A 17,859-nucleotide genomic window follows, 5' to 3' on the forward strand; every position below is an offset into this window, starting at 1 on the left:
AAACCCCTGACAAGCTGGTACTGGAGAGGGAGGGATGGGTGACAGCTGTTATCTCTGATCTAGGGATGATCAGAGAGGTGCAGAGCTGCCTCCAGTGGCAGAAAGATGACAACTCTGTGGAATGGTGAGGGAGAAGAGCTTAGTCCAATTGCTTTGGTATAAGAGGGTACTGCCCTCTGCCTAGCAATGACCAACGTTAGGAGCCAGTTTCTAGAAGGCTCCCTCACCATGTATTGTCTACAGAGCTGGAAATCAAAAGGGAACTTTGGTCAGAAGAGATATGTCATAAAGTTTAGCCCTAAAATGGATTAGAAAAAACCATACAGACATCTAATACAAGACCAGCACCCTGATTTCAAAGAGAAAACTGAGGACCAGGCAGGGCAAATAACTTGAGGCCACCCAGCAAAGCTGCAGCCAAGTCAGGAATAGATATGGCAGGACGGCGACTCGCCCAGATCTCTTTCTACCATCCCAATAAGCCTTTTTTTTTTTTCATTCACTCCTATATCCTTTTATCCATTTAGAACCATTTTGATTCGTATTCATATCAGAGCATGCAAAGTTCACCAGTGGGTGGGTCCTGGGGTTTGGGCTGCCAGCATGCCAAGCTTCTCTTGATTTCTCAGCAATGATATGGCCAGCCTCATGGTGAGAAGCCAAGAATTCCTCCCATTACCCATTAATTAAGAACCAGCAATGCCACTGGGCGGATCCAGTGTGAACTGTCAGGGCAGGAGTGCAGGGTCCCCAAGCTTCGGCCCCCCAACACACAATGCAAAGGCACAAGACATCAGAGTTAATAAACAGCTTTATTTGCTTTGACAGCACGGATTTTCTTACATTCTCAATTAACTTGCCATTAAAGTGCGGGAAATTTTCTTAATCATAACATTTGTTAAAAGAAATCAGAACCAGTATCAGGAACATGGGGGCCATGAAAATATTTCTTACAATACACAGAATGGAAGCCCCTTGTGTTGAGCTAGTGGGTTGGCCAATTTGCAAACAGTTTCTAATTCCTTCTCACCATGAGCACCACACTGGCTGGGACCACCACCCCTGGGGAAAAAGCAATGCTAAAGAGTTCTAAAAAGACCCACACGCCCTGCCAGCTCCCTGTGGCCATCTTTGGGTGCTTGCTATTTCAGTGGTTCCAATATTAGGAGAAATGGAGGTCTGGCCCCCTCTACTGCCTTCTACCCCATCCCACCCTTACTAACAAAAGCCCCCAAAGTCATTACAATGAAAAAGTGGGTTTCCATTACCCCAACACTAACAATGTTCAGTAAAAATGAGGATAATAAACACAAAAGCTTGCATAGTAAACAGGAGCTCTCAGCGTTCAATGCAAAAAAACTGAAATCTTAAGGCAAATACTGTTGACTTTGCACATGGGCTGGAACTCTTTACCTATCTGTAAAGCTCTGGGAGCCTAAAGGCGGTTGGCTTGTCAGCGCTTGCCCCCGGCAGAGGCCAGATCTTTGCATTACTGCTGAGGCTGTCGGTGTGTTTCTCTTTGGAGGTTATATACAAACACACCCAAGGCTGAAGTATTTTTATACATATATGTACACAAAGGCCTGCTACTCTTTCTTTGTGGAAACCACCAGCTCCACCTCAGGAAGCTGGATGCCAACCTTAGTCCCACTGTCATTGCTAGAAGAAGAGGACAGTCGGGACTTCTTAGAGGCCAAGGATACTCCACTCTCCTGTAACTTGCCTGCCTCATCATCGCTCCCAGTGACCTCATAATGACCTTTGCTCTTTGACCCCAATCCACCAAAGGTACCAAATTTCAGCTTCCCTTGTTTCCCTTTGACTTTTCCACCTTCCAGCGACGCTTCTCCACCATCAAACTCCAAAGTCCCAGTCGGGGTAGAAGGTGCAGAGAGCTCCCTTTCGTCACTGAAGGAATTTGAGCGGTGCCGAGGCTTCTTACTTTTAAATAAAGAGAATTTGGCTTTGGGCGAAGAGGTTTCAGCCTCTGCCTCTCCTTCCAGCGAGCCTAAGCTGGCTTTTGAGCTCTTCAGGTCACCTTTGGACCCAGAAATGGATGCTTCTGGTGATCCAGTGACACCACCTTTCCCTTTAGGTTTGGAAAAATTGAATTTCGGCATTTTGATTTTGGACTTTTTAAGTTTTACGTCGGACTCTTCCCACTCACCCTCTCCAGCACCAGCCTGGACACTGGCCTCCACTTTAGGGAAGTTAATATCCACCCCCACTTCTCTGCCAACCAGCTCTCGGCCAGAGAAGGTAAATTTGGGGATCTTCATCTTGGGGAATGTTACCTTTCCAGATCTGCTTTCCAAGTGACCTTGAGGCCCAGACACACTCAGTCCAGGACCCTGGAGTCCAAGCTGGCCTCCTTTCACACCTCCTTCTACCTTTGGTCCTGAGAAATGAAGTCCCCCAGCAAACCTAGGTGCATCCAAGTTGAGAGCAGAGACCTGGGGTCCTTTCCACTCACCCCCGGAACCTTTGACACTGGTATGCCCTTCACCCAGGCTGATATCTGGGGCACTGACACCTCCTGAAACATCTACACCTCCTTTGATTTGGGGGCCCTTCAAGCTGACACCAAAATCTGACTCAGGAGATGCCATATTAAATGAAGGCCCCTTCATGCTAATGTCAGGAGCGGCACCGTGGACCCCTATCCCTGAACCTTTCAGATTGCCTTTGATTTCAGGGCCAGAAATTTGCCCAGTGGGGAGTTTCACATTCATACCTTGCAGCTCCATGTCATATCCAGAGGACTTAATTCCAGGCATTTGGAGATTTCCTTCTAGGCCCTGAACACTGATGCCTGGAAGGCTTCCTCCAATAGAGGGACCTTTCATCTCACCAGTGGCCCCGAGGCTCCCTTTTACTTTTGGTCCTTCCAAGTTCAAGTCCACATCTGGTGCTGAGATTTGAGGGCCAGAGATCTGAGGCCCTTTCAGATTCAGGCCTCCGAGGTTCACATCCATGCCCGGCCTCTTTAGTTCTCCAGTCACTTGTGGCCCCTTGATGTTAATGTCCAAGTCAGACCCTGGCGTGGAGATGCCAAACTGGGGCAGCTTCATCTGGGGAAGTTTAAAACCACCTTCAGGTGCCTCCAAACTTAGATCAGGAGCACCTACTGATACTTTAGGGCACTTGATGTCACCAGAGACAGCCAGGTCTCCCTGCAGGCTTGGTCCCTTCAGGGTCACATCTGGCGCACCAACCTTAACCGTTGTTGTGGCATCGATCCCTGGCACTTTCACACCATCTCCTTCCATCTTCACCTTTCCACCAAAACCTCTGAGGTTAAACCCTGGGGCATGCACCTTCATGCTAGGAACAGATGCATCCAGGTCTCCCTTCAAACTTGGTCCTTTCAAGTTCAGGTCGAGGTCAGGTCCAGAGACTTTTGGCATAGAGAGGTTCACTGAAGGCAAGTCTACTTTTGGCCCCTTCAGAGATACATCAGGCCCTTCAAGCTTAACATCTGGTGCACTCAAGCCTCCTTCAAGTGAGGGCAGCTGGGCCTGAAACTCAGCTCCCCCGCCCTCCATTTTCACACCAGGGACACCAATCTTAGGCATCGAAAACTTGGGAAACTTGATTTTCGATTCTGGACCGTGCAGATCTACATCTCCTCCTTCCAGTCCCACACTGGGGACATCACCCTTAATCTTTGGTCCTTTCAAGCTAACGTTCACATCAGGGATGGAGACTTCAGGGGCAGAAATGCCAAATGATGGTGCTTTGACTTGAGCACCTGGGCCCTCAACGTTGATGTCAGGTGCGTTCAAGTTTGCTTGCACCCTGGGGCCTTTCAAGTCGCCCTCAATTTTGGGAGTTGAGACATCCACCTTGAACTTGGGGGCCTTCAGCTTGATGTCAGGACCTTCCACATTAATCCCTGGTGAAGCAATATCCAGATCAGGTGCCTGGATTTCACCTTCCATTTTGGAGCTAGGGAGGGCGGCGTCAGCTTTAAATTTAGGTGATTTAATGTCAAATTCTACATCTGGGAAATACATTTTTCCAAACATAGGTTTCTTGGTTTTAGGAGATTTCACATCGACTTTAAGTGCGGCGTCCGGCCCAGTAACACTGACATCTACGTCCGGAGTCTTGACACTGGCATCAACTTCGCCCCCGGGAACATTCAAGTCAAATCCTTGTTTCTTGGCCTTAATTTTAGGACCACTCATGTGAATTTTAGGCATTTTAAACTTACTTTTCTTGCCCTTGCCACCAACACTAATTTCAGGAGTCTCAACATTCAGCTCTGCCTCAGGAACAGTCACATCGAGCGAAGGTGACTTACAGTCAGCTTTAGGGCTTTTTGTACCAAATCCAAACTTGGGTTTCTTAAATTTGGGAATTTTAACATCTGGCCCCTCAATGTTAACATCTGGGCTCTCCATGTGTATATCTAAGTTTGGAGCTTCTAAATCAACTTTGGGGCCCTTGAGGTCCAGTTCACCACCTTCTAATTTGGGACCAGAAACTCCAATTTTGGGTGCTTTGAGATGCAAATCAATGTCAGGACCAGTTACTTTAGGGGCAGATATATCCAGTGATGGCATCTTCAAATTTGGGCCACTGAGTTTGGCATCAGGGCCTTCAAAATCCAGACCTGGACCTTTAAGATCTACTTCTGGACCTTTGAAAGTACCTTCAATTTTAGGGACAGACACATCAAAATCTCCTTTAACTTTGGGTCCTTTGAAATCCAGGTCAACATCAGGCATGGAGAGCTTGGGAGCTTTGATGTTCATCTCTGGCATCTTGAACTTGGGGCCCCTCAGTTTCGCATCTGGGCCTTCGATATTCACATCTGGAACGTCAATGTCCACTTTAGGTCCCGAGACATCAATGTCAGCTTTGGGCAGGTTCACATCCACGTCTGGGCCCTCTCCTTTGAAGCCAGGCATGCTGAACTTGGGCATTTTCACCTTGGGCATCTTCAGGTGCCAGTCTGGGCCATGAACGTCCACATCTGGGGCATCAATGTCCACTTTGGGCCCTTTGATATCAATTCCAGGGCCCTTGAGGTCACCTTCCACCTTAGGCAGGGAAACATCCACATCACCCTTTATTTTGGGACTTTTCAGGTTTAAGTCAAGGTCAGGCATGGAGATCTTAGGAGCTTTGATGTTCATCTCTGGCATCTTGAACTTGGGGCCCTTCAGTTTTGCATCTGGACCTTCGATATCCACATCTGGAACGTCAATGTCCACTTTGGGTCCCGAGACAGCAATGTCAGCCTTGGGCAGGTTCACATCCACGTCTGGGCCCTCTCCTTTGAAGCCAGGCATGCTGAACTTGGGCATTTTCACCTTGGGCATCTTCAGGTGCCAGTCTGGGCCATGAACGTCCACATCTGGGACATCGACGTCCACTTTGGGGCCCTTGATGTCACCTTCCACTTTGGGCAGAGAAACATCCACATCGCCCTTTACTTTAGGACCCTTCAGATTCAGGTCAACTTCAGGCATAGAGATCTTGGGTGCCTTAAGATGCAGGTCAGGCATTTTAAATTTGGGGCCCTTCAGTTTCCCTTCTGGACCATGAATGTCAATGTCAGGAGTGTCTATGTCCAGCTTAGGGCCTTTAACATCCATTTTGGGACCTTTCAGATCTCCTTCCAGTTTAGGAATGGAAATGTCCAAATCTCCTTTTACCTTAGGTCCTTTCAAGTTCAAATCAATGTCACTCATGGAGATTTGTGGAGTTTTGAAATGCACATCAGGCATCTTAAATTTAGGACCTCTGAGTTTCCCTTCAGGACCCTCAATGTCCACCTCTGGTCCTTTCAGATCACCTTCCATCTTAGGTAGTGAAAGGTCCACATCGCCCTTTACCTTTGGCCCTTTCAGATTTAAGTCAAAGTCAGGCATGGAAATCTTGGGGGCTTTGATGTGCATCTCAGGCATCTTAAATTTGGGCCCCTTTAATTTTCCTTCTGGACCTTCAATATTGATATCAGGAGTATCAATGTCCAATTTGGGAGCCTTTATGTCAATTTCAGGGCCCTTGAGGTCACCTTCCACTTTGGGCAGAGAGACATCCACATCACCCTTCATTTTGGGGCCTTTCAGGTTAAAGTCAAGGTCAGGCATGGAGATTTTGGGGGCTTTGATGTTCATCTCAGGCATCTTGAACTTGGGGCCCTTCAGTTTTGCATCTGGGCCTTCAATGTTCACATCTGGGGCATCAATGTCCACTTTGGGGCCAGAAATATCAATGTCAGCTTTAGGGAGGGTAACATCCACTTCTGGGCCCTCTCCTTTGAAGCCCGGCATGCTGAATTTGGGCATTTTCACTTTGGGCATCTTCAGGTGCCAGTCTGGACCATGAACGTCCACATCTGGGACATCGACGTCCACTTTGGGGCCTTTGAGGTCACCTTCCACTTTGGGCAGAGAAACATCCACATCGCCCTTTACTTTAGGACCCTTCAGATTCAGGTCAACTTCAGGCATGGAGATCTTGGGTGCCTTGAGATGCAGGTCAGGCATTTTAAACTTGGGACCCTTCAGTTTCCCTTCTGGACCATGAATGTCAATGTCAGGAGTGTCTATGTCCACCTTGGGTCCAGTGACATCAATGTTGGCCTTGGGCAGGTTCACATCCACTTCTGGGCCCTCTCCTCTAAAGCCAGGCATGCTGAATTTGGGCATTTTCACCTTGGGCATCTTCAGGTGCCAGTCTGGGCCATGAACATCCACATCTGGGGCATCAATGTCCACTTTGGGGCCCTTGATGTCAACTTCAGGGCCTTTGAGGTCACCTTCCACTTTGGGCAGAGAAACATCCACATCGCCCTTTACTTTAGGACCCTTCAGATTCAGGTCAACTTCAGGCATTGAGATCTTGGGTGCCTTGAGATGCAGGTCAGGCATTTTAAACTTGGGACCCTTCAGTTTCCCTTCTGGACCATGAATGTCAATGTCAGGAGTGTCTATGTCCACCTTGGGTCCTGAGACATCAATGTCAGCCTTGGGCAGGTTCACATCCACTTCTGGGCCCTCTCCTCTAAAGCCAGGCATGCTGAACTTGGGCATTTTCACCTTGGGCATCTTCAGGTGCCAGTCTGGACCGTGAACATCCACATCTGGGGCATCAATGTCCACTTTGGGGCCTTTAAGGTCAATTTCAGGGCCCTTTAATTCACCTTCCACATTAGGGAGAGAAACGTCCACATCACCTTTAACCTTAGGACCTTTCAGGTGCAAATCAAAGTCAGGCATGGAGATCTTGGGGGCTTTGATGTTCATCTCAGGCATCTTGAACTTGGGGCCCTTCAGTTTTGCATCTGGGCCTTCAATATTCACATCTGGAACTTCAACATCTACTTTGGGTCCTGAGACATCAATGTCAGCCTTGGGCAGGTTCACATCCACTTCTGGGCCCTCTCCTTTGAAGCCAGGCATGCTGAACTTGGGCATTTTTATCTTAGGCATCTTCAGGTGCCAGTCTGGGCCGTGAACATCCACATCTGGGGCATCAATGTCCACTTTGGGCCCTTTGATGTCAACTTCAGGGCCTTTCAGGTCACCTTCCACTTTAGGCAGGGAAACATCCACATCACCTTTGACCTTAGGACCTTTCAGGTGCAGATCAAAGTCAGGCATGGAGATCTTGGGGGCTTTGATGTTCATCTCTGGCATCTTGAACTTAGGACCTTTCAACTTCCCCTCAGGTCCTTCAATGTTAACATCAGGGCCTTCAATGTCCACCTTGGGTCCTGAGACATCAATGTCGGCCTTGGGCAGGTTCACATCCACCTCGGGGCCCTCTCCTTTGAAGCCAGGCATGCTGAACTTGGGCATTTTCACCTTGGGCATCTTCAGGTGCCAGTCTGGGCCATGAACATCCACATCAGGGGCATTAATGTCTACTTTTGGACCTTTGATATCAATCTCAGGGCATTTCAGGTCACCTTCCACTTTAGGCAGAGAAACGTCCACATCGCCCTTCACCTTGGGGCCCTTCAGGTTTAAATCAATGTCAGGCATGGAGATCTTGGGGGCCTTTAGGTGCATCTCTGGCATCTTGAATTTGGGCCCCTTCAATTTCCCCTCTGGGCCTTCAATGTTAATATCAGGAGTTTCAATGTCCACTTTGGGGCCCTTTAGGTCACCTTCCACTGTTGGCAAAGACACGTCCACATCGCCCTTTATTTTGGGGCCTTTCAGGTTCAAATCAAAGTCAGGCATGGAGATTTTGGGAGCTTTGATGTTCATCTCAGGCATCTTGAACTTGGGGCCCTTCAGTTTTGCATCTGGACCTTCAATATTCACATCTGGGGCATCAATGTCCACTTTGGGGCCAGAAATATCAATGTCAGCTTTAGGGAGGGTAACATCCACGTCTGGGCCCTCTCCTTTGAAGCCAGGCATGCTGAACTTGGGCATTTTCACCTTGGGCATCTTCAGGTGCCAGTCTGGGCCATGAACATCCACATCTGGGACATCAATGTCCATTTTGGGCCCTTTGATATCAACCTCTGGCCCTTTCAGATCCCCTTCAATTCTGGGCTGAGAAACAGCCACATCACCTTTTACTTTGGGGCCCTTTAGGTTCAAATCAATGTCAGGCATAGAGATCTTGGGAGCTTTGATATTCATGTCAGGCATCTTGAATCTGGGACCTTTTATGCCTCCTTCTAGACCTTCTACATTGACTTCTGGGCCCTCAATGTCCATTCTGGGACCCTGTATGTTGAGATCTCCTTGTGGCAGGTCCACAGCCACATCTGGCCCTTCCGCTTTTAAGCCAGGGACACCAAACTTGGGCATTTTCATCTTGGGCATTTTCAAATTCCAGTCTGGACCATGAACGTCCACATTAGGCGCATCAAGATGTACTTCTGGTGCCTGAATATCCACTTTGGGTCCTTTAAAGTCACCTTCTAAATTAGGACCTGCAACATCTAAGTCTCCTTTGACTTTAGGACCTTTCAGATTTAACTCCACATCAGGCATAGAAACTTTCGGAGACGAAATGCTCAGGAAAGGCATTTTGAACTTGGATCCTTTCACTTTTCCTTGGACCTCAACATCGGGAGCACTCACATCAATTTTGGGGCCTGTTACATCAATATCTGGCTTTTTAACTTTGACATCCACCTCAGGGGTCTGAACTTTGGAGCCTGAAAAATTAAATTTGGGAAGCTTAAAACGAGATTTCTTTGACTTGCCTTCAATATTGAGCTTAGGACCAGAAATGTCCACTTCTGGGCCCTTTACATCCAACTTGGGAGCTTTAATGTCACCTTCCAATTTGGGCCCAGAAACATCAACATCTCCCTTAAGCTTTGAGCCTTTCAAATTCAAGTCAATTTCTGGCATGGAGATCTTGGGCATGTTTACATGCATGTCAGGCATCTTCAGTTTTGGACCTTTTAATTTGCCTTCTGGGCCATGAATGTCAATATCTGGAGCATCTAAATCTATCTTCGGGCCCTTGATGTCAAGAGTAGGCCCTTTCAAACCACCTTCTACATTTGGAAGTGAAACATCCCCTTCTCCTTTCATTTTAGGGCCTTTAAGGTTAAGGTCCAAATCTGGCATTGATATCGTAGGAGCTTTAATGTTCATCTCTGGCATCTTAAACTTTGGACTTTTCCACTTTCCTTCAGGTCCTTCAATATTCACATCAGGACATTCTAGGTCCACTTTGGGTCCTGAGACATCAATGTCGGCCTTGGGCAGGTTCACATCCACCTCGGGGCCCTCTGCTTTGAAGCCAGGCATGCTGAACTTGGGCATTTTCATCTTGGGCATCTTCAGGTGCCAGTCTGGGCCATGAACGTCCACATCTGGGGCATCAATGTCCACTTTGGGGCCCTTGATGTCAACTTCAGGAACTTTAATCTCACCTTCCACTTTTGGTAAAGACACATCCACATCACCCTTCACTTTGGGGCCCTTCAGGTGCAGATCAAAGTCAGGCATGGAGATTTTGGGGGCTTTGATGTTCATCTCCGGCATCTTGAACTTAGGACCTTTCAATTTCCCCTCAGGTCCTTCAATGTTAACATCAGGGCCTTCAATGTCCACCTTGGGTCCTGAGACATCAATGTCGGCCTTGGGCAGGTTCACATCCACCTCGGGGCCCTCTCCTTTGAAGCCAGGCATGCTGAACTTGGGCATTTTCACCTTGGGCATCTTCAGGTGCCAGTCTGGGCCGTGAACATCCACATCTGGGGCATCAATGTCCACTTTGGGCCCTTTGATGTCAACTTCAGGGCCTTTCAGGTCACCTTCCACTTTAGGCAAAGAAACGTCCACATCACCCTTCACTTTGGGGCCCTTCAGATGCAGATCAAAGTCAGGCATGGAGATCTTGGGGGCTTTGATGTTCATCTCTGGCATCTTGAACTTAGGACCTTTCAACTTCCCCTCAGGTCCTTCAATGTTAACATCAGGGCCTTCAATGTCCACCTTGGGTCCTGAGACATCAATGTCGGCCTTGGGCAGGTTCACATCCACTTCGGGGCCCTCTCCTTTGAAGCCAGGCATGCTGAACTTGGGCATTTTCACCTTGGGCATCTTCAGGTGCCAGTCTGGGCCATGAACGTCCACGTCTGGGACATCAATGTCCACTTTGGGGCCTTTTAGGTCACCTGCCACCTTAGGCAGGGAAATGTCTACATCTCCTTTGACCTTAGGACCTTTCAAATGTAAATCCACATCTGGCATGGAGATCTTTGGCGCTTTGATATTCATCTCTGGCATCTTTAAATTAGGCCCCTTGATCTTTCCCTCTGGACCCTCAATGCTCATACTTGGGGCTTCAATGTCAACTTTGGGTCCTGAGACATCGATGTCAGCCTTGGGCAGGTTCACATCCACTTCTGGGCCCTCTGCTTTGAAACCGGGCATGCTGAACTTGGGCATTTTCATCTTGGGCATCTTCAGGTGCCAGTCTGGGCCATGAACACTCACATCTGGGGCATCGACATCCACTTTGGGTCCTTTGATGTCCACATCTGGCACTTTCACTTCACCTTCCATCTTGGGCACAGACACATCCACATCCCCTTTGACTTTGGGGCCTTTCAAGTGTAAGTCCACATCAGGCATAGAGATCTTGGGAGCCTTGAAATGCATGTCTGGCATCTTAAACTTGGGGCCTTTGAACTTGGCATCAGGACATTCCAGGTCAACGTCAGGCACCTCCACATCCACACTGGGACCCTTCAAATCTCCCTCCAACTTTGGCACAGACACATCCACATCCCCTTTGACTTTGGGGCCTCTCAAGTGTAAGTCCACATCAGGCATGGAGATCTTGGGAGCCTTGAAATGCATGTCTGGCATCTTAAACTTGGGGCCTTTGAACTTGGCATCAGGACATTCCAGGTCAACGTCAGGCACCTCCACATCCACACTGGGACCCTTCAAATCTCCCTCCAACTTTGGCACAGACACATCCACATCCCCTTTGACTTTGGGGCCTCTCAAGTGTAAGTCCACATCAGGCATGGAGATCTTGGGAGCCTTGAAATGCATGTCTGGCATCTTAAACTTGGGGCCCTTCAGCTTCCCTTCTGGTACCTCAAGGCTCACATCTGGGGCATCAATGTCAACCTTGGGTCCAGAGATGTCAATGTCAGCCTTGGGCAGGTTCACATCCATTTCTGGGCCCTCTGCTTTGAAACCGGGCATGCTGAACTTGGGCATTTTCATCTTGGGCATTTTCAAGTTCCAGTCTGGGCCATGAACATCCACGTCTGGGACATCGACACCCATTTTGGGTCCTTTGATGTCCACATCTGGCACTTTCATTTCACCTTCTATATTGGGCACAGACACATCCACATCCCCTTTGACTTTGGGGCCTTTCAAGTGTAAGTCCACATCAGGCATGGAGATCTTGGGGGCCTTGAAGTGCATGTCTGGCATCTTAAACTTGGGGCCTTTGAACTTGGCATCAGGACATTCCAGGTCAATGTCAGGCACCTCCACATCCACACTGGGACCTTTGATATCAACTTGTGGACCTCTGAGATCACCTTCTAGTTCTGGCACAGAGGCATCTATCTCTCCTTTCAGTTTGGGTCCCTTCAAATTCAAGTCCACATTTGGCATGGACATCTTGGAAGATTTGATGTTCAATTTAGGCATCTTAAACTTAGAGCCTTTTAATTTTCCTTCTGGTCCCTCAATGTCTAAATCAGGAGCCTCAATGTCCACTTTGGGGCCAGAAACATTAATGTCAGCCTTGGGCAGGTTCACATCCACTTCTGGGCCCTCTCCTTTGAAGCCGGGCATGCTGAACTTGGGCATTTTCACTTTGGGCATCTTCAGGTGCCAGTCTGGACCGTGAACATCCACATCTGGGACATCGACACCCACTTTGGGTCCTTTGATGTCCACATCTGGCACTTTCATTTCACCTTCTATCTTGGGCACAGACACATCCACATCCCCTTTGACTTTGGGGCCTTTCAAGTGTAAGTCCACATCAGGCATGGAGATCTTGGGGGCCTTGAAATGCATGTCTGGCATCTTAAACTTGGGACCTTTCACCTTTCCTTCTGGACATTCAACATCAATGTCACCAACATCCAAATCCACCTTAGGGGCTTTAACATCTATTTCAGGAATTTTCAAGTCTCCTTCCACTTTAGGAAGGGAAACATCTACATCAGTTTTCAGTTTAGGGGCTTTCAGATTAAGTCCAACATCAGGCATAGAGATTTTGTGTGTCTGTATATTCATGCTTGGCATCTTGAACTTGGGACCCTTTAGTTTCCCCTCTGGACCTTCAATAGTCACATCTGGAGCATCAATGTCCACTTTGGGTCCAGAGACATTAATGTCGGCCTTGGGCAGGTTGACATCCACTTCTGGGCCCTCTCCTTTGAAGCCAGGCATGCTGAACTTGGGCATTTTCACCTTGGGCATCTTCAGGTGCCAGTCTGGGCCATGAACTCCCACATCTGGTACATTAACGTCCACTTTGGGACCTTTGAGGTTGACATCTGGAGCTTTTATCTCTCCTTCTACTTTTGGGACTGTCACATCATAATCTCCTTTCATTTTAGGAGCTTTCAAATGCAAACCAACATCTGGCATGGATATCTTCTGAGGCTTTATATTCATTTCTGGCATCTTAAATTTAGGTCCTTTTAGTTTGGCATCTGGACCTTCAATATTCACATCTGGAACGTTAATGTCCACCTTGGGTCCTGAGACATCAATGTCAGCCTTGGGTAGGTTCACATCCACGGCTGGGCCCTCTCCTTTGAAGCCAGGCATGCTGAACTTGGGCATTTTCATCTTGGGCATCTTCAGGTGCCAGTCTGGGCCATGAACATCCACATCTGGAGCACTGATGTCAACTTTGGGTCCTTTAAGGTCAACATCTGGCACTTTTATTTCACCTTCTACATCAGGCAAAGACATATCTGCATCTCCCTTTAGTTTTGGCCCCTTTAGATTCAGGTTCACATCAGGCATGGAGATCTTGGGGGCCTTGAAGTGCATCTCAGGCATCTTAAACTTGGGACCCTTCAGCTTTCCTTCTGGTCCCTCAAGGCTCACATCTGGAGCTTCAATGTCAACTTTGGGTCCAGAAATGTCAATGTCAGCTTTGGGCAGGTTCACATCCACTTCTGGGCCCTCTGCTTTGAAGCCAGGCATGCTGAACTTAGGCATTTTCATCTTGGGCATTTTCAAGTTCCAGTCTGGGCCATGAACATCCACATCTGGGGCATTAATGTCAACTTTGGGTCCTTTGATGTCCACATCTGGCACTTTCATTTCACCTTCCATCTTGGGCACAGACACATCCACATCCCCTTTGACTTTGGGGCCTTTCAAGTGTAAGTCCACATCAGGCATGGAGATCTTGGGGGTCTTGAAGTGCATCTCAGGCATCTTAAACTTGGGACCCTTCAGCTTTCCTTCTGGTCCCTCAAGGCTCACATCTGGAGCTTCAATGTCAACCTTGGGTCCAGAGATGTCAATGTCAGCCTTGGGCAGGTTCACATCCACTTCTGGGCCCTCTGCTTTCAAGCCTGGCACACTGAACTTGGGCATTTTCATCTTGGGCATTTTCAAGTTCCAGTCTGGGCCATGAACATCCACGTCTGGAACATCTACACCCACTTTGGGTCCTTTGATGTCCACATCTGGCACTTTCATTTCACCTTCTATCTTGGGCACAGACACATCCACATCCCCTTTGACTTTGGGGCCTTTCAAGTGTAAGTCCACATCAGGCATGGAGATCTTGGGGGCCTTGAAGTGCATCTCAGGCATCTTAAACTTGGGACCCTTCAGCTTTCCTTCTGGTCCCTCAAGGCTCACATCTGGAGCTTCAATGTCAACCTTAGGTACGGCAATGTCAATGTCACTCTTGGGCAAGTTTACATCCACATCTGGGCCCTCACCTTTGAAACTAGGCATGCTGAATTTAGGCATTTTCATCTTGGGCATTTTGAGGCTCCAGTCTCCACCTTGTACTTCTACATCTGGTGCTGTAATGTCCACCTTGGGGCCTTTGATGTCCATGTCTGGAACTTTCATTTCACCTTCTATTTTGGGTGCAGACATATCTACATTTCCTTTCATTTTGGGTCCTTTAAGATTGAGGTCAACATCTGGCAGAGTCATCTTAGGAGCTTTGAAGTGCATCTCAGGCATCTTAAACTTGGGGCCTTTCAACTTCCCTTCAGGTCCTTCAAGGCTCAGATCTGGAGCATTAATATCTACCTTGGGTGCAGAAATGTCCACATCAGCCTTGGGCAGTTTCACATCCAATTCTGGGCCCTCTCCTTTGAGGCTGGGCATGGTAAATTTGGGCATTTTCATCTTGGGCATCTTTAGGTTCCAATCAGGACCCTGAACTTCAACATCTGGGGCACTGATATGTGCTTTTGGCCCTTTCATGTCACCTTCCAGCTTTGGCACTGTTACATCGTATTCTCCTTTTACCTTGGGGCCTTTCATATGCAAATCCACATCAGGCATGGAGATCTTTGGGCCTTTAATATTCATCTCAGGCATCTTAAACTTGGGACTCTTCAGCTTTCCTTCAGGTCCTTCAATATTCACATCTGGAACTTCAACATCCACTTGGGGTCCTGAGATGTCAACGCCAGCCTTTGGCAAGTTCACATCCACTTCTGGGCCCTCTGCTTTGAAGCCAGGCATGCTGAACTTGGGCATTTTCATCTTGGGCATCTTTAGGTGCCAGTCGGGGCCATGAACATCCACATCAGGGGCATCAATGTCCACTTTGGCACTTTTAAGTTCAACATCAGGAACTTTCATCTCACCTTCAACCTTTGGCGCAGTGACATCGTACTCTCCTTTCACTTTAGGGCCTTTCAAATGTAAGTCCACATCTGGCATAGAGATCTTTGGGGCTTTGATATTCATCTCAGGCATCTTAAACTTGGGTCCTTTTAATTTTCCTTCTGGTCCCTCAATTCTCATGTCTGGAGCACTAACATCTACCTTGGGCCCTGAAATGTCCACATCAGGCTTGGGCAGGTTCACATCCACCTCCGGGCCCTCTGCTTTGAACCCTGGCACACTAAATTTGGGCATTTTCATCTTGGGCATCTTCAGATGCCAGTCTGGGCCGTGAACATCCACATCTGGGGCATTAATGTCCATCTGAGGACCTTTCAGCTCTCCTTCAAGTTTTGGTACTGTTACATCATACTCTCCTTTTACCTTTGGGAGTTTAACATTCAGATCTACATCAGGCATGGAGACCTTTGGTGTCTTGACATTCACTTCAGGCATCTTAATATCAGGGCCTTTAAGTTTGCCCTCCAGGCCTCCGATGTTGACGTTTGGGGCTTCCACGTTGACCTTGGGCCCAGAAATAGTGACATCTCCTTTGGGTAGATTCACATCTACATCTGGGCCTTCTCCTTTGATTCCTGGAGTGCTGAACTTGGGCATTTTCATCTTGGGCATTTTCAGGTTCCATTCTGGGCCATGAACGTCCACATCTGGGGCACTGATATCCACTTTGGGGCCTTTGACATCAACTTCAGGGACTTTGACTTTCCCTTCTACTTTTGGGAGTGTGACATCTACACCCCCTTTCACTTTAGGTGCAGCCGCATTTAAATCTACATCTGCCATAGAAATACTGCAAGTTCCTATTTTCCCAGAAGGACCACTCAGCTTGGGGCCTGCCAGGGTCCCCTCCAGGCTGGGTATTTCTATGTCCACTTTGGATCCTTTAACTGCCACTTGAGGGCCTTTAACATCACCTTGCATTCCCGGAGCAGAAACTTTAATATCTCCTTTCAGTTTGGAGGACCCAAGGCTCAGATCCACATCCTGCATGGAGATTTTAGGTTTCTGAATAACCATTTCAGGACTCTTGACTTTAGTACCCTTCCCCTTCCCTTCCAGCCCCCCAGTAGCAACCTTAGGCAGGCTGATGTCCCCAGAAATCCCAGGAAGAGTCACTTCACCTGTGGGCAGTGTTACATCAACGCTGGCTCCCTCTCCCTTAGAACCCGATACAGAGAATTTCGGGACTTTCATCTTGGGCATATTTAGTTTGCCCCCAGGCCCATGAATGTCAATGTCAGGGGCTCGACCTTCCACATTGGGGCCAGTGATGCTGCCCTTGATTTGAGGAGCAGAGATGTCCATCCCCATACTCCCCTGTGGCTTGGCACCTTTCAGGCCTAGGTGTCCCTCAAGTGATGGCCCAGTGATTTGGGGGCCCTTCAGCTTCCCCTGAAGGCCCTCAATATTGGCAGAGGGAGCACTGACCTCTAGCTGAGGGGTCTGGATGTTCCCGCCAATGGTCATGCCTGGCTTACTGCCCTTGTGCCCCACAGAGAACTCAGGTGCAGACACATTCAACCCTGCCTCTGGTGCCTGGCCCTCAGGCCCTATTGAGACACCAAATTTTGGCATCTTCATGGTGGGCATTTTAATTTTCCCATTATTGTCACTCTCGTGAGATGGGCCCTGCAACTCTACGGCCCCACCCCCAAGAGAAGATGAAATGTCCACTCCTGGAACTTGGACCCCACCTTTGCCACCCAAGTCCAAGCCCTTTGCACTAACATTGACGCCCAGGCTTCCCACCTTTATCCCAGGCATGGTGACCTGGAGCTTTGAGTGGCCAGCACCTTGGAGCTCTGGTCCTGGAACAGAAATGGACCCTGCTCGGATGTCCACAGCAGAGCCTGTGGTTGGAGACACTGTCCCCGAGCCCGAGGGCAGTCTGATCACAGTCTTCCCAGGCTGAGTCTCCACATCTACAGTGGAGATTTCAGTTAGTTCATGCCGTGGAATCTTGAGCTTGAACTCCGGGCTGCTGATGTCAATGTCTTTGGCTCCTTCCCGGCCTGTCACATCCACAGTGTAGGCCGTGACCCTTCTAGTCACCGTGATGGTACGGCTCTGGGTCTCCCCAGGGTCCACTTCCACTCCGTCCTCCGACTTCAGCCGAGGCTTGATCTTCGTGGTATAGATACGCCGGTACTCCTCATCATCCCCGCTCTGCGGAAAGACATGCCCGGCAGAGGTTGCAGCAGAGTCTGCCTGAGTTACAGACGCCCGGCCACAGCCCAGCTGACAACATGGGTGCCTGTTTCCCAAAGAAGCTGGGACCATAATGGAGGTCCACAGAGCTTCCTGGGGCAGAGCACAGGGGGGCTGACAAAAATGGGGCTGACAGTCACATCACAGGAGGAAATCAGAAATCATTTGGGGAAACTCTGGTAAGCAAAAGTCACAGGGGAAGGGTGCAGACTCCTGGACTACGTGGTCTAGGAGAAAGATTTACAATCAATTCTAGACTCAAATCTGCCTGTCAAGTACCGGGGACGCCTCCAGGCAACCAGCTCTGTGCTGACTTGACCCTAAGGCTCTT

At 48.7% G+C, this 17,859-nt stretch overlaps 1 protein-coding gene across 6 annotated transcripts in view; it reads right to left on the reverse strand.

Annotated features, from left to right (window-relative positions):
• Window positions 1–17,859, reverse strand: part of AHNAK (AHNAK nucleoprotein) — a 107,452-nt gene that overhangs the window by 77,828 nt on the left and 11,765 nt on the right. Inside the window, exons 5-6 of one of the 6 annotated variants that reach the window (XM_074336493.1) lie at window positions 17,070–17,486; window positions 794–16,304 (exon numbers count right to left, since the gene is read on the reverse strand). The exons of 4 other annotated variants lie outside the window; for them this stretch is intronic. In XM_074336493.1, the coding sequence (XP_074192594.1) occupies window positions 1,587–16,304; window positions 17,070–17,486 (15,135 nt within the window). In that variant the 3' untranslated portion in view covers window positions 794–1,586. Of the gene's footprint in view, window positions 1–793; window positions 17,487–17,859 lie in introns of those variants that run through there. One more of the 6 variants, XM_074336492.1, reaches the window with a different exon arrangement.

The sequence above is a fragment of the Rhinolophus sinicus genome, linkage group LG06, assembly GCF_036562045.2.
Source record: "Rhinolophus sinicus isolate RSC01 linkage group LG06, ASM3656204v1, whole genome shotgun sequence".
Lineage (NCBI taxonomy): Eukaryota > Metazoa > Chordata > Mammalia > Chiroptera > Rhinolophidae > Rhinolophus > Rhinolophus sinicus.